Genomic DNA, 23,349 nt, shown 5'->3' on the forward strand with positions numbered 1-23,349 from the left:
AACATTCTACTACTATCATTACTTTGATTTGATACATGTGGATACTCTGTACGTTCCACATGATTTGTGCACCATATAACAATAGTGAGTTACATACATCACTATATTAGTACGGATAATAAATATAAAATGTTAATTGGCTTACAGTGCATATGATTCTGTATTAAACTGTATAATCTTGAAATTTAATTGGCAGTCAAATATCTACGTCGGTTCGTTCTCAGTCTTATGAGAACTTTCTTCTCAAGTTCAGATAATGGAAGATGTAAATTTCTCGTTTGTTTATTATAAACTATCATAAACTCTTATAGATGTTGTACCATTATATAGTCAAAGGTATAATTATGCTTCAATATAAAAAACAACTTGAATCAATAATTTTTTTCTTTGACATCATTGGAAGAATCATTTCATTTTGGAGAAAGGAATACAGAAGTTTACCTCTTTGTATTGTACTAATTCTCAAAATGTCTAACAGTTCCAACAGTTATGAAGGTCCCAATCTAACGTGCTATCGTTTTAGCAAAGGACGGAAGTGGAAAAGGAAATATACTACCTGGAATGTACGTATGCTGCAACCAATGAAGTTCCCAGAGAAAAAATATCAGTCTTTATGCTGTGTAAATGTAAAGTGAGGGGGATCTAGACTATACGGATGTTTCTTACAGTCTTTTTTTCATAAGGCATATACTTATTCATTAAGTGTATTTTCATTTGAATGGTTTCTTTTATATATTTTGCATAAAAATGTCAAAGTCCAAACTGTTAACATTATCTGATATAAATGTAACGAACGTAAGTAAAAATATATGTGTATATATGTATAGTAATAAGTACTTTGGAGGAATAGAAGAATTACAAAAATTGTGCAACAACGAGGTGTCTCTGGAAACTTCACAAGTTCATAATAATTCGATAGAAAAATAAGAAGCTTTGTTCTATAAAAATGAGAGAAAAAGGAAGTAGAAATTGATAAAATTAAGGTTATGGCATGGATGAATATACGATCCACCATACTGATACAATTATAACAGGATGTAACTTATGTTACAGTAGTTATCCAACGCCGAGCGTTTTCTCATTTCAAAACAGTGGCTGTTTGAAATTTGATAATTCGAATTTAATCCTGCTCGTGTTCTACCATATTATACCTTATAGAGTGAAAAGTTTATTATCGGTTGTGCCGCTGAAGATGCTTCTTCTTTCTTATACCGTTAATAAACTGAAAATACGGTGCAAACAAAGGCAGCAATTATGAAGTCAGGCCTTGACGCTTTTCCTCTTCGAGCATAGCGTCAAGTTCGTCGGTAAGATTTGCAAGCATATTTCCAATGTCGTTCAATACATCCGCCGGTTCGCTACCACCGGAATGATGGGTTATTCCATGGCTCTGCATACTGTTATTGGAATTACCACTTGCATATTCTTGTGCGCGAGCAGCTCTCTGTTTTATCGTACCAGCGTTTTCATTTGCAAAAGGCAGTGAGTCTGATTCTGTACTGGAACTTGACTGTAATAAAATAAATAAACATACGTAACTTATATTAAAAAATCAAATGAACCTTCTTTTTCTTCAAACTAAGATGAATCAGCTATGATGAGATTAGTAAAATATTTTACCTTACTTCCTGTTCAAAGAATGTTTTTTTCTGATTAAAAATACAGTGAGTATGAAAAATACAAAATTCCATACCTAGGAAAAAGTTAACCAGACGCTCCTAACAATATCTGAAAATACATAAAAATACAATACCTTAAAACTGGCGTCAGAACCGTTACGGTGTTGCAGAGCAAGAGAAGCAATTAATTCGTGTTCCTCGTTAACATTGACACTGACGCTGCCCCAAGAGCGCGACATGGAAGAGGGTGGTCGGTTCATTTGCGGTGGAGTGGATGGCGCAGCTGCGGGTGCTGGGGGTGGAGGCGAAGGATGATGAAGCAAGTGATGATGCTGATGATGATGCATGTGATGATCCTCGCAAGAAGCAGTTGGTACTGGTCCACTGCAATCAATCACGACGTCACCAACTCCTGTTCCTCCAACTACACCGGAACCACTGTTGTCTCTGGAGCTTTGGCGCCTCGGAGGAGACGGAGGGCAACGTTTCGGAAGATGTGGACTACTTTCGAGACCGTAAGTTAATTGATACTTGTTATCAAAGTCTCTTGGTAATGATTTAAATTGTCCTGGCGTGGCGGCGACCTGAAAAAACTTTCATCTAAAAAATTCAGCTCTTCTATTGGCCGTTCAAATTCAATTACCTTGGCTACAGGTCGCGGACGAACGAGACAATGCCTCGGACGCGGAAGAGTACCACCACCTGCGTCTACCACGGAAGTATCGTTGGTAGGAGTAAGATCACCATCTTCGAAACTACGTGGACGCCATTCAATTTGTTGAGGATGCGTGGAAGGAGCCGGAGACGGAGGATATCCAAGCGGTGCATCCTCTAAACTCTCCAAAGACTTTCCTCGTGAACCAGTTCGTCCGACGATGTTGTAATCAGCTGGCAGAGCAGCGTACATACTTCTCCACGCGCCCCCGGACGTAGTGTCGCTTCCTCCTCTTTGGAAAGATCTCAAGACTGGCGAGGAACAATCCTCGTCTGGAGATGGCAAGTCTGGGCCACCTCGTTGAATGACTACATCCTAGGAACGCAATTGATTATGTCAGTGAACACGATACAATTACATTATACTGGAAAATTTATTTTTATTTACTTGTGTTTGTCCAGGATGGGGTGGCAGTCGTGCAAGATCAAGAGGCTGTATACGTTTGCCAGCACGAATATCCTTCACTCTCTTAATAGCCAGCAGTAATTTCTTTTGATGGCCCAAACGCACAATTCCTATATCCTCGAGATCTTCCCAGGTCAGAGTCGTTACATCCTCGACCGAACGCATACCCTGTTGATGAAGAGCCCCAAGATATTCTTCCAGTCGTAAAAGTCTAAGCCACTCTTCCAACGAGCCAGGAATATGCTCTGGCAAGCCGTCTCCTATATTTAAATTGTCTATCTCCGCTTTCAAACGTTTTCTGTGATTAGGCTTCTTAATTCCTGCAATTGTTCAGTATGACAGAAATGTACATTTCTATGTAAATAAAATTTTTCATTTCACCGAATTACCTATTGCTGTTAAATCTTCTGGTGTCATACGCGTTATGGTAGCGAGATCGTAACCAGCAGAAGCAAACAATGGAAAATATTCTTCAAATTGAAGCTCGGTTAACCAAACATGAACGACGTCGAGGTCTGCTGGTCTGTCAGGATGACTGCCAAGGGAGCTAATAGAACACCTGGGAGACGAAGTGAGAGCACCAGGTCCTCTAGGGCCTAAATGATATCCCGAAGCTCTTCCAGAGTCTAACGAAGCTGTAGAATGTCTGGAACCAGAACCTGATCCTGAACTACCTGGGCTATCTCTTCCAGGACTTTGAGTCATGTCGATTCCTAAGAAAAAGATTATATTAATACCTCGTCTACCATTACACCTATATTATTAGATATTACAGAATATCAAGGTAGAAAGCTCGAGCGAATTTGTATAAGAAGATTAATATTATTATGAATATGTATTATTATCCCATTGATAGGAACGTAACCCGATAAGGATCACACCTTGATCTTCAGCATGAGCATATTTGCCGACGACCGATGGAAAAGCAAAGCCAGGATGAGTAAAAATAGGTCCCGGACTTTTTCCAGATGGCACTCCGTAAGAACCCTCGTCCGTTGTTCCTCCTGGTCCACTTCCGGGCAGGAAGCAGCTATCTTCGCTGCTCGCATATCCAGCGGATCCAAAAGAGGAGCCTGAATGTCGAAATACATCGGGTACAGCTGGTGGTGCCACTTTCTTTGCCTGGGTCACAGCTTTGGACGGCCGGTTCATGCCGCCAACTACAACACAACGTCCCTTTGTCATTTCGTCTATTCCAATTTATTATTAATAATGAAATGATTATTTGCATGATTTAACGACGAAAAGAATTTTTTTTTTTTTTTTTTTCTAAACCAAAATGTATATATTTCTTTCCTTATTTTTTTTTCTTTTTTAGCGTGATAACGATAAAGCGTTGAATTTTGAAGAACGCGAGACACGTTTTCCAAGTAAAGAGGTAACACACACAGCTTACGACATTCCTTAAGAAGAATGTTTGGTAAAGCAATTAATGTCATTCTGTTGAATCGTTCTAGGAATTCAAGTGTACAGAAAGGTAGGTGTAGGCGTGAAAGAAATACACAGGGCAAGAAGAAGGAAGATAAGGAGCCGAATAAAAAGGGAGAGAAGGTCAAAGTCAACTAACTGTGTAAATTCGTTAGCTGTGTAAATACGAAAAGAATTTACTTTCCAGAAATACGTCATCCATTTTTTAGTCAGAAAAATGTTCTTTCTCTCTTTTAATATTCATAAATACTACTGGTATATGAACATCTGTACAAACGTGTGGAATTTAAAAGCAGTTATACAGGGGCTGAGAACACGAAACGCATATGTATGTGTTAGCTCGAGATAATTTTTATCAAGGTCTCGTATGCTGCACATGGCTTACGATGCGCAATCGTTATGCTTCGTGCTTCGTGTTACGATTTCTGTTTGTGATTCATGACGGTAATTTAAACTTGCATGACAAAAACATCCAACGAGACAATAAAACGGTACGCTATTCCTAAAGCAAAGAATCCGTATATCATTTTAAATCGTTCAAACGTATAATTTATCGTTCTGATAAATTCAATATAATTCTTTCGCTACTAAAGCTTTTATTTGCTTATTCTTTTCATTTATATTGCAACTATAAACGCTCGTATCTTGCAACGACCACAGATACCATTAAGCTTAATTCACATTAAGATTTCGAATGTTTTCGGGAATTCAAAATTATGATTTTGAAAAATTGTCCTTCCCAGTATTCTTTCTAGGGAAATCTACCGTGTCCCGTACGTATGTGTAAACGTTTTGCAGCAATGTCGTAAAAGAAACGCACCATAATCGATCGTATACAAATAGAAGTTGTTTGAATGAGGCAATTCTTGGTCGTGGCGTTAAACGAGCGATGGAATCGTGGCAGAAAAATGACCCTATCTGGCGGTAATCGTTGTCGACAGACCTGTGAAACTAGGCTCAACTCGCCGTAACATTCTAACTTGTGGTTTAGTAACTGGATCGTTCTGTACAGTGTAATACAAAAGTCAATCACGTCATTTTCCTTTTTTACTTCGTTTACCTCGGAGAAAATTCCTTTTAAGTCAATGCTAACGCTGGTAAGAAGAAAAATAAAAGATAGAGAAAACCGTATCTAACTCGGTTAGAATCCAGGAAAGATAAAAAGTGGTAAACAATTAAAAGACTTTCAGAAGCTAGAACAGAAAAAATGTAATTTGTCAAGCAAGGGTTACACTACACTGAAGGGAGCTATCGTACCAGTGATACGATATCATAGAAGATAAATACCAAGGTCACTGTTACATTGAACTATACACACGATACTTGCACCTTAAAACGAACATGAAATGTTGCTTTTACAGCCGACCAACGTTCAATTATCCAACGTACTTCGCGATGCTTTATGGACCCACGAACGATTGGACGGGATTATTGTTCTAATCCCGCTCGTTAAGTACACAACCGTTAGCGGCCATGCGGAGTGGACTCGAAAGTTAGTGGAACTAATTCTGGACAGTTAAATTTCGCATTTATTCAAATTATTTGTAAATAAATCTTAGAAAATATTAGCATTTATTTTTACTCGCTTGGTAAAGTATTATAAAATATCCAAGAGCCTAAAAATAATAGGATATTCGGAATGTTCATAATTCAGCAACGGTACCATGAACATTCTTGGAATTAACACAAGAACAATTTGCACATTGGCCGAGGAATGCCGATTCCAGAAATCGTCTAGATGCCTCTATAAAAGCGCCCCCATAGAATCTTGCAAATTCTTCCATCTATGCATTAATGCACTTCTTTAATATGTTATCTATTTAATACCGTAGCTCGTCCTGAACAAACATAAGCTCGCAAGATATTTCATATGATAATTTTAAATATCTCATCAACTGTTGATTTTTTCCATTTCAAGATTTCATAACGTTTGAAACATGTATATAAGTACTAATTGGTTCTAATCTGGTGGTAAGTCACTAGTTTTTGTATACCAAAGATCACAAGTTCAAGGCTCGTAGCCCCTACTCTTTGATTCTATATTAAAATTGATTAAAAAATAAATACTTTAAAACAATAACAAAAAAATTAAAATAAACAACACCGGACCCAAATTAATTTTTAAAGGAACAGTGTAAAATTCAGAAAACGAAGATAATACATTATTAAAACTATGGCTCTCTACATGGTCCGCCGTCCGAGAGTTATAAGGCACCCGGTACACATTTGGTCCAAAAATATTTCACGCTAAAAAAAGTGCAGCGTAATTTTGATCCCTCGCTGCGTTAGAACGTTCCGACCGATTAACCTGTCATATAATTTATTCAATCTATTTTCAAGCGGCACTAGTCAAGCAACATTCTCGGAGCGTTACACTTACGGTGCATGAGATTCTTCCAGCTGCCATAAATCGCCTGGATGCACTTATCAAGAGGAGTAGCGGATAATAGTGCAGTCGTTTTACGTGCACTTAAGTTGCCTTCGGAACAGCTTCTGAACAAATTGCTATTTGTTATCGTGGAAATGGTCGGGCCACGTTCCCGTCCAAGTAGTTTCGTTTTCGACATGTCCAGAACCCCGTTCGAGATCCAAGCCTCCACGGCTGGATCTCGAAAGCTTCTATAAGTCGAGGACAACTTCTTCGAGGACTTTTGCAGGAAACGCTTGCCAGGTGGTAAGGGCGGAGGACCCAGGCAACTCGTAACAGCGGTGATCGCCATTTATGGTAGGACTCGCTTTGTTTTCAACTAGACAGTCTCTCCCTATCTTTCTCTCTCTCTCTCACACAGAATTTCTATTTCAATTAAACTGCTCCATAATTTCTTCTAACGACACTAATTACTCAACGATTAACGAATTTGCATTTTAATCATAAACGTGTAATTAAGAAGTTGAGGGCGCCGTTAAAGCAGCTTCAAACGAGCCATAACTTAGCGAGTCGGAAAAGTAACGTTTCCCTTTTCAATTATGCTACCAGACAGCCGTTCGTCCACTCTATTACCGTTACCAGCCGACTTATCTAGGATGTTCACTTTCTGTCCGGAGAAAAATAAAAATAGTTCACGGTTTTAAATAAAAGCCACTTATTTCCACGGTCTTGTAAAATAGCGCGAAGGAAACGGTGGAGATAACCGGATAAGACTGTCGGAAAGGTTCGGTGTTGGATTGAGATTCGAGTTGGCGACACCAAAGAGCCCGTTGGTGTGGCGAATGCAAAGAGGCGAGGTCGAAGGTGGGTGGACAAGTTTCCGGAGAACGGCATAGGCCGTCCCCCGGGTAATGCTTCCACGCGTAGGTTTCCAAAAACGCGACACGTGAAACAACTTTCCACGTGGATATACTAAAAGGACTCGATCGGAGAAATCTTGAAAGCGATTCAAATTATTCTCCCTTCATAAATCATTTCAGGATATTGTATCTCGATTACGTGTATTAAATACTAGATGATGTACTCGGGAAATGTAAAAATATAGAACCTCTATTTATCGATTGTAGTTATAATATGCGCGTGCCTTGCGAAGAAAGACAAACTCGGTGATTACGCTCTAAAAATTCTATATTCCTTTACACTCTGCTCTGCATCGATTATGAGGCGTGGTCGCTTCAAAGCAGTGCTATCAAACCTTAACCTTAAACAGAATGAAATGTGTTTTGTTTTTTTTCACAGCCAGCCTGGCCATAATCATTGACGTAACTAGAATCTTTTTAGGGGCGAATCAGGTCACTTAGCTTTACTAACAGCGTCAAATATTTAAGTTCTATGATTTCAGAATTCTGAATTTTTCGAGATTCTGAAACTTTAGAATCTTAAAATTTCAGAATACTCTCGGGCCCTCCACCTAGTTACGCCAATGGCCATAACCTTCTGCTCGAACTAACACTTTTCTCCTGAAGAAAATTTGTGCAAATTTTATCCGAGTGTACGCTAAGTTGAATAATTAATAGCGTGTGATACTTTGTTCAATGGTGCGTGAGAAACGGTAGTGTAATTGATAAAAAGGGAGCAGAAGAGTTAGGCTACGGCACTCCGGAGGCTGCTTGGATAATTACTACCGGTCTCTAACGAACAGACGAAACCTTTCACGAGCAAGTGCGATGATTGCAAGATTAAAACAAAAAAAGAGAGAGAAAAAAAAAATAATAATAATTTCAGCAAGAAGGAAGCACCTGCGCTGCCTAAAATGGAGATACGCGAAATGATGTGTCGATGCCGTTAGCATGCCACACAGCTTCTCTACAACTTACGTTGTTGTGCGGTCACGAGAACAGCCAGTTACAAAGCAAAACCAGACGTCGTTCTTGATTACAACATTCGCAAAGCAGGGATGGACTGATCAGATCAGACGACAGCTTATTATCCTGAAATAGTGGAAAAAATTGTTCTTTCACCTATTCGTAAATAACGCTAAACGAATTTATATCTATTATAGCGGATAATTAAGAATCGCCTTTTTATTAAGTACACTCAAGCGAAAATAATTACAATTTTTTTGCAACGTCTTCCAATACCAGGGTGCAACTGAGCAAACAGCTGATGCGTGATTTTCTAGGTCACCTAATATTTCTAATTGTTTATTCAAAGCCATTTGATTCCTTTTATTGGTTAATTAGATGCACGCTTTGTGCTCATTCTTAAGTTTCATTCATACTTCTGCACGTTTTGCTTCCTACACGTATTTCAACATTTATTTTAAACAGCACCAGGGCATTACAGCATCGTGGTTACCTCTATGCACAGAACGCAACTATTACATAAGCAATCTAATAAGAGAAATAATGCAGTGCTATCAGCGTGAAGTACGTTTTATCTCGCTCGTCGTATATATTCAAGAAAATTTAATATTCTTAGTATGAGAAATTTGCATAAGGTATTCCATGGACTCGTTAGCGTCCTAGATGTAATGGCGCTAAGAAACCTAAACGTGTAAAAAAGCAATGTCCATATTGAATGAAATCATTCCAATATTCAAAAAATCAGCCACTCGACAACGCGAATCGAAGAAGTAAAATAAGCTCGATCCCATGTACAGTACCGAGTAAAGTAGACCTAATTATTTTAGAAAAGTTAATATAATTTTTAACTTTAAAAAGTATTAATCATAAAATGCCGAGTAGTAGAGCCTTTTCCCCTAGGGAAGCCTACCATGCTCGGTACTGTACAATTCCTCGTTTCTCTTTATTCCTCCTATTATGCTTTACTTCCCTCCCCGCTACCAGTTCTACTTTCTGCTCATCCTTCATCGTATTTCCCCTTCAATACTTCCCTATAACTAACCAATTGTTAATTCCCTGCGAATAGAACCAACCCAACATTTTTTTTTTTTTAATTAATTACACGTAAGCGATGCTTGCTTTAAAGAAAAACACAGTAAGAGAAAGTGTAAAAGAAGAAGAAAAGGAGGAGCGTGAGGCGAGTTTAATACATTTTGTTTCATTTTATTCCCCGATATTTAAAACGAACTAACCTAATTAAACGTGCTCGTTAATCAATTTCAATTGGGATTGCATTATAAGACTACTTTTACAGTTAGTTTTATTAGATGACGCATATGGTGCGTCGCTGTTCTAAAATAGATATGTTAATCAACCTTTATTAATTCAGATGCGTTCATGCATACAAATTATTTGAAGAAGCGTTCATTCAACATCACACCTTACATAAGTACAAACAATACATGTGCGGAAGTACAAATTGAAGATATTCTAAAATAAATAATTGCCGCGCGATTCCTATCAACAGAAGAAAAATTTGTATTTACGTTCATTCCATCTTTTGTTCAAAGAGTAGCATGGTCAAGAGACGGTTAATGACAGTTCTCAGTCTGAGAAAGGAATCTTATATTTTACTCGAGCCTACAAACGAGAAAATATTCAAGCAGCCTCCTCGAGGTAGAAGGGGAAAGGTTCAAACACGTTTGCTAGTTACAAGTAACTCCACTTTCTAGCTTTACTCTTTGCTACGTCGATTCTGCAGTGTAAAAACATCCAAGATTATATTACATTTTACATCGGCTTTTTTTTATCTTTCTTTCCGTAAACATTCGTGTGATTTCCGTATTTTTGAAGCGGTTTATCAAACGGGATTCCTGTGATTATTTTTTGTGCTCGCGACAAGTAAAAAAAAGATGAACACGATATAAATAATTCTGTGCGGAAAAAAATAGTGAGAGTATAGTTTTGTAAAATATTAAATAATTCGCAAACAGAGTTTCAGAAATGAACGCGTGCGCAGCCCTGTGGGGAAGTTTAGAATCACGTTCTAATATATATTTTTTCTTTCCGAATCATTCTTTATATATAACTGTTCATCTATCAAATATGAACGCTACTCTTCGGCGTGTAGATTTTTTTTGAAATTTTTCATCGATACGATGAAGAAAATGCATTTGACTTACCGCTAATGCGCCTCATGGCGACTCACGGGCACAGGTCGTATCCAAAAATCGACGAGCTGGTCAATCCAGCGAGGTATGTAAATCTTCCAACTCGTCGTAAACACCATGCCATATGTATGTAGAAACACCGATCATCACCTACGCCATGCACACACCGATTTCAGAACGCGAGCTTCCCGCGCCATTGCCTACTGATGAGGCTTTTCTCGAACAAAGAAGATAACCTGACCCTTCCGCACTGTCTCTTCCTATTACGTTAATACTTGCACCGAAAAAGTTGTTTCACAAATAAAGGACATACTGTTTGACACGATTACAATGTTCTTCTTCTTTATATAAACGATTAGTACACTCTGATTATACGTAATAATTTTAGACGTATTTGAAGACGAATGAGAAACGGCGACCAAACAGGGTATAAACTACTCCATCACGACTTCTCACGTAGCACTGTCGTGTTGTAGTATCCAATGCCACCGCTAGAGCGCTCAACCGATCGGTAATGATAAATCTCCTCCATGTATGGATTTAGGTCTCGGGATTCAATTGAGTCTTGCTTTCTTCATTTATTAGTCAATCGTATATTCATTCACGCTTTTCTTTTATCGATATGATGTATACATTGCGTTCCGTTGACAAACACTTGAAATTAAATTGTACCTTAAATAGAGATAAACACGCATAAAGTTTAGAAATACATACTTACATACGTACGCAACTTTTTCAAGAAAAAAATCTTTAAAAAAATCGTAATGTACAATTACACTAGAAGTATGTACTATTTTACATAATTGTAAAGTGATATTAAAATTACAAAAATACGATAATTTCAATAATAATTAATAATGCCAGTATTTAAAGAGCTTGGCATTTAACAACAGTTTAAATTTTGTTGTAAAAGGCAAATACTAAAAGTTTCAAAGTTTGTATTATTTGCACTGAAACGCGTTTAAAAACTTTGTAATACCAATTATCTTGTTGCTCTACATATATAAAAGCTGATGTAGAAACAACAGAATAATAGACTTAATTATCATCAATTACCTTACACTGTAAAGCTTACAACATTTTTATTTTAGACTGTTAAATATTGTTAAATCCATTGAATACAATGTATTAAGAAATAATACTCTTATTCGTTATTATATACACTTCTTATTGTTTTTTAACCTATTTTCGTTAAATTTATATCTAACCTATAAAATAAACATATTTCACTCATAAAGTATTTCACTGTCATTTTTCTGACAGTAAAGAAATAGAAAGAAACACCACGTGCTTTACGAGATTCCGTTGTAAAGAAGTCAATGAGCTGTCGACGTACACTTGTAGTATTGGCAAAGTACTATGGGAGGCTTTAGAATAAGCGCTGTCGAAGTTGGTAATAGGGTGACGCTGTACGGGGTTACCATGGTAACCGACTATAGGCTTTTTCAATCTTCCCCCTTCTTCATTCCTTTTCTCGTTTACTTCTCCCTTTTTTCCTCCTGTATCTTTAATACTATAACATAATGTCATTAACATTGCTTCACACATTACATATATGTTTTTGTACTGTTTTGTTTTAATGAAATAAAAAGAAGAAAATTGATTAATATTGTACTTTTTAGATCAGATTACTTTTGTTTATTCTGTATACCGATCAATACAAAATAATTGTAATTCTAAATTCATTACAATTTCTATGTCTATAAAATGAATTTTGCCGTATTCACAGAATGGAATGATGAATCAACAATTCAAAAAGTTTTTCACACGTTATATTCATACATACATTCTTTTTTAAAAAACGTACGATACAGCGGACTATACAAATACAAAGTACAAAATAGTAAAAAAAAAGGATATAATTAAAAATTATCACTTTGGTCGCTCTGAGTTGATCAAATGTTGTTTAAATAAAAAATCTTACAATTAGAAATCACAACATGGTAAAAAAACCTAAAATCAAATATATTTTACAAAAAAAAACTTATAAATTAACAATTTTCAAATTAGACTTGTATAAATATTTTAAATATTTATCAATCACCTCGCTTTGTAACTACTAAACAGGAATAATGAATTATTCATACTTAAAAGCATTTTTTTTTCATTTTCATCATCTTCATTTAATTATTAAAATTCTGAATACTGGAATTAGATTGCTACACACATTAAACTGTGTATACAGATTCCATTACGATATGGAAGCATCAAACATTTACGTACATTATATAATTACGTACAATATTATTATTATTATTATAATAATTATTATTATAATATAGTATATGATATACTATATGTCATACATTTATATAATAACAGAAGAAAGCAAAGTCATGTACCGTGTTGAGAAAAGTAAATGCTACCGTTTTTTCTTCATGCCTTTGCGATATCCTTTACCGAACCAACCAGGATTTTTAGGCGCTATCGGAGTATCCGCATGAATCACCAACGTCTTTCCATCCTTCATCTCAGGTGCTATTAAACGAGAATTATCTGTATCTCGTTGATAATAAAGGCAAGTAAGCGATCCTTCGTTCTCCATACAGAAGGTGCAAGTTGGTTTTGGTTTTGGTTTTGAGATATCTGAGGTCACATTAGGTACTTGTACAAATGGATAATAAAAAAGTGGCGTCAACTGAGGACACATATACATTGGCGGCAATGGTAAACCCATAGACAAGAATGGTAATGCAGCAAAAAATGGTGCCGAATACGTAGGCATTGGTTCAGTTACATTTTCAGGTGAAGGACAATCTTCCTCTTTGGTTTCTGGTACAATTTCTTCATGAAAATTCGCATCGATTTGATCTATTTCCTCGTGAACAATATTTGATGGTTCTGACAAACAGGGCTGACTTTTTGTGTGTTGCTCGGTGCTTCTGAGTCGTACAGCATGAAAAAAAATTGGATCTTTGATCCGATCATACGGTGGTATTTGTAATCCAAGATGAACCATGACTCTTTTCATGACTTCGTCACATTTGCCGTTTATTTTTAAAGCTGCATTTTCATCTTTCGGAGTCCATTGCAGATTTACAATATACAGTGATGGACGTTTGTGAACCGGTCTATCCATTTGCCACAACCATGGATATTTCTTTAACACCTTTAAACTAGAACCTAAACATAATATAACGTCCGCTTGCTTCGCTGCTCTTGTCGCACCGGTCCAATTAATTGGCCAAGGAAGGTTGCCTCTTTCACCAAAATGAACAATTGAATCTTGCAAAACGGAATTACATCTGTGACATGATCTTCCAGTACCATGGGAGTAGCGACCTGTTTTCTCAGTAACATCAAATAATCTCCAATATTCCCTATAAGGTTTACACGTTCTACAAACTTCTATATACATATTGCCATGAACTTCAGATAAAAGCGTGCGGGGTATCCCGCTTCGTAAATGAAGTCCATCACAATTTTGAGAAACTACGTGTTTTAAAACTCTTGCCTTGTATAAAGCATAGAGCGCCATATGGGTCACTGTGGGTTCTGCTTGACTAAGATCATGATTCCTGTAAGCAAATGACAAATTAATGTAAGTATTTTTTAACAGTATCGAAGGAGATAATTACCCAATGTCTTTTCCTTGTTGTAACCGAGTCCACACACCATTGGTTCCTCTGTAATCTGGAATTGAAGCAGCTGTACTGATACCAGCACCAGTATAAACAGCAAGCGACGTTGCTCTGCTAATTGCTGCAGCTAATCTTATGCACTTTTCTTCTAATATTTCTGGCGCATCTTCTACTTCCTCCAATCTTGCTTTTACTCTATGTCTTTTCTCTTGTCTAAAAAAACAATTTAATATTATCCACTACAGAATTTATTATTAAAACTTACATTGAAAACTTGTAATGATCAATGTCAACACTTTATACTGTAATAACTTGATATGATTACAAGTGTACAATCAATGATTTCCAAAATGGCTATACCTTAAATTAACCTCTTTCACAACGTCACTACAGGACACTAGTATTCCTGTTTCTTCAGCAGTTCTGTCTGTCTCAGACTTTTGCAGAATTGCTGCTACCTAAAAGGTGCAAGAATATAATATCTTTGCAATTGTTTACAGTACATCCATCTTAAGAATAATGCCGGGAGATATATATATAAATTTTTGAAGAAAATTACTACTGAATTAATGTAATTAAAGAGGGTATATTAAAAATATGTTGATGTACTTTTTTAAAAGTTGCCACTCGCTCGTCTTTGACTTTAAAAGCCTTTAGAGCAGCTGAACGTCTTCTTGACAGAAACTTCTCTCTACCAGCTTCCTCCATGTTTAATCTAACGACCAGCTTAGTACTGTATCACCTAAAATACATCCATATTATAAATAAAAATATCATAGTTGTTTGTAATAGACATTTTCAATATAATTGTACTGTAACATTCTATATTATTATCAAATGAATTGTATATTATATTTCCTGTACATACATAAGAATCAAGAAGATTTGATTTGTTAATAACATTCTACCTTAAACACATTACACTTATAATAATATTAATAGTGATAATATTAAATAAATATATTTCCAATTCATTAATAATTTGTTTTTTTGACAATTATTCTTCCAAATTTTTTCCCGCCATTTCCAAATTTAAATGTTATCTATGCATTTGTGTTTTCTATTGTCGGTGTAAATCGACAACTCTGGACAAAATAGTGATTATATTTTTAATTTAGATTTTATTTGTTAATACAGAAAATATATGTTTATGATTTTTATTACAAATTTCTTAATTACGATTGAAATAAATCAAGTATCAATGGTAAGGTATTAGCGCGAACGGTGTCGATAATTAGTCATGCCAGGTTTAGAAGAAAGTATTTCACGCGATACTAGTTCACGCATGCACAGCCTAATGTCCGATGGAATCGCTTCCGAACAAGTAAAAAAGTTTCTATTTACTTCTCGGAAAAATCAGGATAACATACAGTGCAACGAAAGTTTGGAGATTTACATTCCAGAGGTAATAAAGTATAATATACCTTTGAATCAATAAATTATAATATTGTTTATTTTTGGTTATGTACTTTTTTTTTAGAAACACTTTTTACCAAAAATATAAGTTAAAATTTTTTCTTTGAAATAAATGAAATTACATTTATTGTACAGATAGATAGAGCAAATAGCTTCTCTTAATTTTGTTACAGTTACTGCAAGCTAATTATAGTTTCTATACATGGCCTTCTGCACCAGTGTTAGCTTGGTTTCTCTGGGAACATAAAGAAGAGCTCATTGGAAAAAGAGTTTTGGAGCTTGGATCAGGCACAGCTCTCCCTGGAATTTTAGCTAGCAAATGTGGTGCCAATGTTATTTTAAGCGACTCTGCTAGTTTTCCTAGAAGTCTGCAACACATAAGAAGAAGTTGTGAATTGAATGGTATTTTATCTCAGGTTCAAATAATTGGTATTACGTGGGGATTATTTTTATCTAGCTTATTTTCCATTGGGCCGTTAGATTTAATTCTTGGATCTGATTGTTTTTATGAACCAACATTGTTTGAGGACATAGTTGTTACAGTAGCATTTTTATTAGAAAAAAATCCAAATGCAAAATTTCTTTGTACCTACCAGGAAAGAAGCGCAGATTGGTCTATAGAACATTTATTAAATAAATGGAATCTTACATGTACTCATATATCACTGACTGGTTTAGGTACAGATTCTGATATAAATATACACGATTTAATGCAAGATCACACTATCCATTTATTAAGTATACAACGTGCGACTTAAGAGACTTTTGTCATGTTTGCTAGATACTTCATTCACGTGCGTAATATTCCTTGGACTGTTTCTCACTTTGACCTTGAAAAACATTTTGCAACATTCGGTAAAGTGAAACATGCAAGAGTACTGTTTAACAAATTCGGCCTCAGTACAGGCCAGGGATTCGTAGAATTTGATACTGAAGTAGCGATGCAACACGCGCTTAACAAGACCCACATTTTAGAAGATGAAGAATTGATTCTTAAAAAAACTGATCAACGTCCAGTAGAAAGTGATACCACAGAAATTAATAATGATGAAAACAATTTTATAGACGAAAAGTTTTAAAACTATACTATTATTCCGAAATATTTAACGATCAAGTACATTTTGTGTGATAAAAAATGAGTCGCGAAAAGTTGTTTGATAAAGCAGCCCAACATTTACAATCACTGGCATCAGAATTAAATCCCACGGAACTCTTGAAATTTTATGCTTTGTATAAGCAAGCTACAGTCGGACCTTGTAATATCTCAAAACCTAATTGGTATCAGGTAGAAGCTAGACAAAAATGGGAAGCATGGAAGAATCTGAATGACATGAGTCAAGATGTTGCTATGAATAAATATGTACAAGAATTAAGCAAGTTAGACCCTAATTGGGAAGAAGATACAAAATCTGAGTCAAATAGTTGGGTTGCTGTTAGTCGCTTAATAAATACAGAGGAAGAAATTAATGATATAGATAAAACGTTTTTGGATTGGGTGAAAGAGGGACACGAAGAGAAAGTACAAGAACTGTTAGATAAGGAACCAAGGCTTGTAAATGCAATGGACACGGAAGGTCTGTTACCGATACATTGGGCTGCGGATCGGGGTTACGTTAGGATTATAGAGCAATTAGTTAAAAAAGGGGCAGATGTAAATTGTCAAGATGAAGATGGGCAATCGCCTCTGCATTATGCAGCATCCTGTGGACATATTGATGTTGTAAAATATTTACTTTCGGTTGGTGCTCAACCTATGAAAGATAACAGTGGTATGACGCCCAAAGACATTGCTGATGAACAGTTGAAACACATATTTAAATATTAGTACATGTAATCATTCAATATTGTATTTCTATTGTACTAGTTAAATTTATTAATAAATTGAATCAATGATTTTCTAATGGAAATCATGATACTTTATACAAGAACGTTACTTTACAAATGTTTATTTATATACAAGTAAATCCTCTAACAGTTTTCATTACATTCACAGCCTAAGCACTCCTTAGGTAAATGCACGATTTATCAAAAAAAGTCACTTTTTTAATCTTACATAACAATACGATACTTATTGCAAAACATAAATAATACGTTTCTTTTTTAACAACCAGAAAATATGTTTAAATATAAAACATAAAAAGTTTTTCATTTTCTTAATAGTAACAAGAAGTACTTGTTACAATTTCCAATTATTCTTTTTTTTAGCAAGAATAAATATTTTTTACATTTTTCATTTTCTTATAATTAATGTGTAGTCATAATCAATTGCACATAAATTACTAAAGAAATAATGTATAAATGTACAGATAACTCAAGTAAACCATACTACAATAAAGGAAATTTTTTTAAATTGTTTTTTTAGTTAACTAGTTTAAATGCTTGATGATAAAAAGTATTATATTCAAATCCGCACAAGCGCGAGAAAATGTTTAAATTTAAAATAGTAATTAAGAAAGAACTAAAAGCGTCGACATAAATGCAAAAAATTTGCAACTAATTAGACACTGAGGAAAACATAAAAAGTTGTGCTTCTCGAATTTCTCAGTGATTAAAAATCCTATTATGTAGTTTAATAACTATTTTTTATAAAAATATACTTACAACATAGCTGCATGTGTAAGCAGCAATGAAAAGTCTTTTCTTTGCAATTATATTCATTAAATAAATAGGCAATCAAATTTAGATCATCAAGCAATCAATTACAAGTATCTATGTAGGACGATTCCATCATTTCCCTTAAGTAATATAATTTATTTAGACTGTCCGGTTATGTATAGTATAGTATAGTATTATGTATCTGTACATAATAAAAATAAAAACAAAAATACGGATTTTTTTCTTCTGTACAAACGTCTCAGTGTGTTTAATAGTTTATTTGTAGCGTATTACTTACCATCTAAACTTGAAATATAAAAAAACTTGATAAGCCTTGAGAAAAATTGTTAAGCTTTTAGAGAAAGGAATAATATTATTTAGATGGTAAGTAGTATACTAAACGCAATTTTGGAATACTGACAATTATTTAACCCAAATAAAATATAGCTTTGTTACTTATAATTGTTTTTAAGTAATTTAATATAAAATGAGTTTACTAAATTGTAATTTAAACATTAACAAATAACTTCATGTAAAAAGGCAAATATACCTCTTTTAGTCCTTGTATTAAAATAACTGTTTATACTATAAAGTTAAATATCAAAATTAGATACAACTTCTGAAATGTATAACTAGAAAGGGTTAGAGTTTTTAAAATGAAAATTGTAAATTCGTTTCTTAATCTAAAATTTACACAATTTAAAATTTTCGAAAACTTAATCCAAACTTTCCTTATCAATTCAAGATGCAACCTTTAAACGATTCATTTAGCATTGAAATAAAAACACTTATGCTATCAGAAATTTTATACAATAATTTTTCAATTTCGTATTGTCTTGTAAGAAATATAGTTTTCATTATCTTTGAAGATATCTCTTATAAACATAATAATTACTTATCGTACGATCAGTCCTAAAGATTAGTACTTTCTTGTTCTGATTTAACTCGCGTGGTGGGTGGAGGTGGCGGCGGAGGTTGCGGCCGCGGAGGCCTTTGATGAAATCTCGGAGAAGCTGGAACTGGTTGTTGCGGTGACTTAAGAACTACCACCGTCTCAGTCTGTGTTGGTACATCAATAATATTCCCTTCCGATCTGGTACGCACGTGAGCTTTCGTTTGTTCCGGAGCGTTCAACTTCGCTGGCTTCTCTGGTCGTTCGCCGTACAAGGACATTGAGGAAGGTCGGCTACCTACACTGGGGCTTCTCTGTAAGTTCGAAGCCGCGTTGCCATTGTTGTTCCCCGTTGTGCAGAACACATTGCCATTTCCACGCACTTGTATTATACTGACCTGTTGTTTGTCCACTGAATACACATGAGCTCTTTCCAAAGTTAAAGGCTATAGATTATTAAGAAAGGAAACAAACATTAATATCTCTCTGAATAATTTCTTGTACAATTTTAACATCTTAAAAACAAGAGAAATTCGTTAACGTATGTATCTTTCACTTCATTTATAGCTTACGTTATTGTATTTCAAAATGCAATATCCAGGCAGAGATATTTGTTGAATCCATTGGCAGTAACTACATTTATTTTAAAGAATTATCTTGCATATAATACTGAAAATAAATATAGTGCCTAGAATCTTTTAATACTCACCCCTGTTTCAGTGTCTAAGTTTTCGTTACTGTGACGTGGTGGTTTGATTAGACTCGATGGACGGATTAATCCAACGGGTCGTTCTGGAATTGCTGGTTTACTGCTTCTGTCTGGCGCGCTCCCAGACATGGAATTACTCTCTGGCTTTTTACGCAACTCTATTATTTCTTTAATAAATTAAATACATTAAGAATTTTGTACTACTTTGATCAATATAAATAAAAATATTTACCTGTGTTATGTACTATGTTGTTTATACTCCTTGGCGCAGCCACTGGCCTTCGTCTTTCCAAAGTAGAAGGATGAGGTTTTTCTGGTGGTATTTTTATTCCATGTGTAGAAGTTTCTAAATTCTCAACTTCCACAAATGATTTGTTACTTGGTGCACTGTCTGCGGTACTTAACTTTTCGGTTTCTTGATTATTTTTCTCTGTTTCTGTATCCACAGAACGTATTTCATTTTGTATTTCATTAATATGTTCTGAGCAAGTAAGTAATGGAGAATCCATAGCATTCATTTCAATATTTTGCTGTTTGGTTTCAGTTTCTGGATTTCCATCTTGTTTCTCTGCATTATTTTCTATGATTAATGGTTCTGGTTTTTGGACCTTACACGTTAAAGGTCTGGGTGGTTTATCAGGTGTAGGTGGTGGTTTGTCATCAGGTTTTTTATCATGCTTATCTGGTGTGGTGTTATTCGGTGGAGTTGGAGCTGGTTTATTTTTTCTACGAACTGCTGGCTTGGGACTACCCTGAGGAGGGCTTTCGCCATGATCGCTAAGACTACTATTAGAAATGCAACGACGCATATTTGTGGTTTGATTTTCTGAACCATTCATAATACCAAGTTCCAAGTCTCGGTCAAAATCAACTTCCCCAGGAAAAAACCAATCCGCATATGTAATCAATTGATCAACTATAAGACTAGAATTATTAGCTGTACTCATATTCATTCTGGAATAGTAAATATTACATAAATAATAAATAATAGACAGATCTAGCTTAGAAGAATAGGTTCTTACACCATTGTATTCACATCCTCCTGCGGGCTCCAAATTAAATTAGGTGCAATAACAATCGCAATATTTTGTGGGGACATTTTGTTTACATCTTGGTTTTTAGTAAGTACAGCCAAAAATTTTATTAGGAACCTTAAATTTTCTAGATTTGCTGGGGGTAATTTATGCAATACATCCCAGAGAGCTCTCAATCTTGCTTCATTATTTGTTATTTTTGCAGCTGCCATCCATTCAGAATATAACCTTTGAAAAATTATCAATAGTAAACGTTATCATTATTAATAGTAGACAGTATGAGAAAATACTGTTCTTGTATTTACTTGTGAGTTAAAAGGGGTTCAGGAAGTTCTCGTAGGTAAGATTTTAGTGCACCAGCAATCACATGAGGATCCTTATACTCCAATGCAGTTGGTAGCGTAAGACAACAGGCATCCAGACTTAACTTAATACGTCGCGATTTTGATGAAGCACCAGCTATTCTAAAAAGACCCTCTTCCTCCATACCTAATCGCAATAATGCAGACACGCATAATTGAATAGGTAGCGCTATTTTTCTATTAGTTACTCTGAGGTGTTCTTCAAGTGGGTAACCATAAACTGGTTTCATTTCATTATCATCTGTAATCATAAAGCGGGACTACATTCAACAGACATTTCCATTACAATAAATTATTGTAATTTTTGAAAAAGACCTTTTCTAAGATTCTGGTAAGTCAAATACTTACTAATGTAACTTTCTAACCCAGGAATAAGCTCCTCAAGACAATGCAGTGCACTTTCATGATAAGCTCTTTGAAGTTTCACATACTGAATGATAGTATTTGCTAATTCGGTTTCTCGCGACATGAGCTTAAACATTTCAGCAGCCAAATGATCCCTGCATTGTTCAACCTTAGCTTCAGCTCCCTCCAATTCTTCTCTTAGACTATCTATTTTTGTCGCGCCAGTACCTTTAAAACGAAAATACTGCTCAAGGAACCTGTATGTAATTCAACTTTGAAAACATTGAATTAAAATATTATATTACTGGCACTATGTTTGCTGGCCTGTTGGTATCTGGTTCTCATACTGTCCATGTCTAAGATTAATCGAGCTAAATTTTTCTTATGTTTTAATATATTTGGTACAGCTGTGTCTAAGATATGTTGCAGAGGTATTGCAACATACTGTTCAACTTTTGCTTCATGTTCAATTATTTCATTTGCTAAACATGTCTGAGCACGGCCACACTCCTGAAGTGTGAAACTCATGAGACCATCTTCTGGAGCATTTTCCAACATTGTTTGTCCTAATATGTATTCCGGACATTTTTTCTGAAAGATATATATTAGAAAATTGAAAATGTGTAATTATTAAGAGATAAAGAAATTATATTGTAGGTGGATATGTTACCAGTCGCTTTTCTTTAACTGTAGAATCTTGAGTTATTGTTTGATTCGGTATGTTACCAAATCTTTTGTTTAATCCAATCAGGGCTATTCTAATTTGTTCTACATGTTTGTCTGCAGCTTGTAAATCGTCTGTGAGGACTTCTGTTTTACCAGCTCTGTAAAAAACAAGTTCATTAGTATAATAAATTTTCACTTGTTAATAAATTAAGATTAAAATTAACAAAATATAGAGTTTTTACAAGATATTTTGGTTTGTTGTTATTATATAGAGCTGTGTTCAAATTCGTATTTTTAAAATTATGACTAGTCCTTATAATTTTATTATTAAATACTAAAATTTGCACAAATCTAAATGCAAAATAGTTACCTGGAAAAGGTTTGATCAGCGAGCTGTTTGACTCTAAAGAATTGTTTCTTCATGATTGATAAGCATTTAATTTGTATTACATAAATAAAATTAAATTTTTATTTAGCGAATTACTCATATAATCACTTGTCACTGGCTAACTTAATGATATTCATGAACACACATTTTAATAGGCTCATACAGCACTAAAAATATATAAACGATAGAAAAAAAAAGTTCTTCGTGTTATTCCAAATGCAGCAATTCGTCATATTGCTTGAACAATGATCTCACGTTATCTAAGAACAGATAGCTCGTTCTGAATCTGTAATATCAATGAGTTTCCACTCTTGAAGTACGTTTGAATACTCAATACTCTTAAGTTTGTAAACGTGTCAAAACTTCATAAATAGTCATTGCGGCATTTTGTATTCCTATTAGCCATTGGTTATTGAACACCAACGAGAAACTCAGTTCAGACTTATATGACGCATTATTTCTTATTACTTCAATTATTTAGTAATTTTGTATATTTAAGCAATTTGTAAGCTTGTGTCGGAGTGTATGATAACGGAACAACCACAACTTTTTACTGGCCGCAGTCGGCCATTGTCATTTCTGCATAAGATTCCGCTTGCAGCGATAGATCTTAAGAGTGGGAAATTTTAAATCATTATGTACTTTACAATAACAACACAGTATTAATATTCATTAATAACATTAAACAATAAGAAGTTATTCTATGTTATTTATTTCAATTGTAATTAATAAAATATATAAAATAAATATTATGTAATAAAATCTAGAATTGTATACAGTATTTTTATTAACGAAAAACAATTTTAATGTG

The 23,349-nt window shown here is 34.8% G+C and overlaps 5 protein-coding genes across 13 annotated transcripts; 2 read left to right on the forward strand and 3 right to left on the reverse strand.

Moving 5' to 3' along the window:
• Positions 1–892: 892 nt before the first annotated feature.
• Positions 893–11,196, reverse strand: ckn (CRK like proto-oncogene, adaptor protein). 3 transcript variants are annotated; one of them, XM_034331373.2, is made up of 8 exons: positions 10,563–11,186; positions 8,413–8,526; positions 3,621–3,899; positions 3,129–3,452; positions 2,722–3,059; positions 2,263–2,649; positions 1,754–2,203; positions 893–1,510 (listed from the first exon to the last, which is right to left on the reverse strand). In XM_034331373.2, exons 3-8 carry the CDS (start codon positions 3,889–3,891, stop codon positions 1,253–1,255), a joined length of 2,028 nt encoding a protein of 675 aa, XP_034187264.1. In that variant the 5' UTR covers positions 3,892–3,899; positions 8,413–8,526; positions 10,563–11,186; the 3' UTR covers positions 893–1,252. The 3 variants fall into 3 exon arrangements, with proteins under 3 accessions (XP_034187264.1, XP_034187263.1, XP_034187262.1); XM_034331372.2 differs by lacking the exon at positions 8,413–8,526 and having other exon boundaries at positions 10,563–11,196; XM_034331371.2 differs by lacking the exons at positions 8,413–8,526; positions 10,563–11,186 and adding an exon at positions 6,548–8,311.
• Positions 11,197–12,222: 1,026 nt separating this feature from the next.
• On the reverse strand, positions 12,223–14,893 carry Sirt7 (sirtuin 7). The gene is made up of 4 exons (XM_034331375.2): positions 14,741–14,893; positions 14,492–14,589; positions 14,129–14,344; positions 12,223–14,068 (listed from the first exon to the last, which is right to left on the reverse strand). Exons 1-4 carry the CDS (start codon positions 14,837–14,839, stop codon positions 12,913–12,915), a joined length of 1,569 nt encoding a protein of 522 aa, XP_034187266.1. The 5' UTR covers positions 14,840–14,893; the 3' UTR covers positions 12,223–12,912.
• Positions 14,894–15,230: 337 nt separating this feature from the next.
• Positions 15,231–16,557, forward strand: LOC117607774 (histone-arginine methyltransferase METTL23). Of its 3 annotated transcripts, XM_034331868.2 has the most exons (4): positions 15,231–15,536; positions 15,721–15,949; positions 16,028–16,225; positions 16,329–16,557. In XM_034331868.2, the coding sequence occupies exons 1-4, from the start codon at positions 15,372–15,374 to the stop codon at positions 16,409–16,411; spliced, it is 675 nt and encodes a 224-aa protein (XP_034187759.1). In that variant the 5' UTR covers positions 15,231–15,371; the 3' UTR covers positions 16,412–16,557. The 3 variants fall into 3 exon arrangements, with proteins under 3 accessions (XP_034187759.1, XP_034187757.1, XP_034187758.1); XM_034331866.2 differs by having other exon boundaries at positions 15,233–15,536; positions 15,721–16,225; XM_034331867.2 differs by having other exon boundaries at positions 15,234–15,536; positions 15,721–16,442.
• On the forward strand, positions 16,539–17,646 carry LOC117607775 (acyl-CoA-binding domain-containing protein 6). Its single transcript, XM_034331869.2, has one exon. It carries the CDS (start codon positions 16,683–16,685, stop codon positions 17,370–17,372), a length of 690 nt encoding a protein of 229 aa, XP_034187760.1. The 5' UTR covers positions 16,539–16,682; the 3' UTR covers positions 17,373–17,646.
• A 1,065-nt stretch (positions 17,647–18,711) lies between these two features.
• On the reverse strand, positions 18,712–23,129 carry LOC117607772 (rho GTPase-activating protein 44). 5 transcript variants are annotated; one of them, XM_034331861.2, is made up of 10 exons: positions 22,521–23,129; positions 22,155–22,308; positions 21,790–22,075; positions 21,488–21,712; positions 21,083–21,380; positions 20,766–21,005; positions 19,976–20,697; positions 19,744–19,910; positions 19,433–19,480; positions 18,712–19,348 (listed from the first exon to the last, which is right to left on the reverse strand). In XM_034331861.2, exons 1-10 carry the CDS (start codon positions 22,571–22,573, stop codon positions 19,055–19,057), a joined length of 2,487 nt encoding a protein of 828 aa, XP_034187752.1. In that variant the 5' UTR covers positions 22,574–23,129; the 3' UTR covers positions 18,712–19,054. The 5 variants fall into 5 exon arrangements, with proteins under 5 accessions (XP_034187752.1, XP_034187751.1, XP_034187750.1 ...); XM_034331864.2 differs by having other exon boundaries at positions 19,197–19,348; positions 19,433–19,446; XM_034331862.2 differs by adding an exon at positions 19,607–19,667 and having other exon boundaries at positions 19,341–19,480.
• Positions 23,130–23,349: the final 220 nt, after the last annotated feature.

Source organism: Osmia lignaria, chromosome 6 (genome assembly GCF_051020975.1).
Source record: "Osmia lignaria lignaria isolate PbOS001 chromosome 6, iyOsmLign1, whole genome shotgun sequence".
Classification (NCBI taxonomy): Eukaryota; Metazoa; Arthropoda; class Insecta; order Hymenoptera; family Megachilidae; genus Osmia; species Osmia lignaria.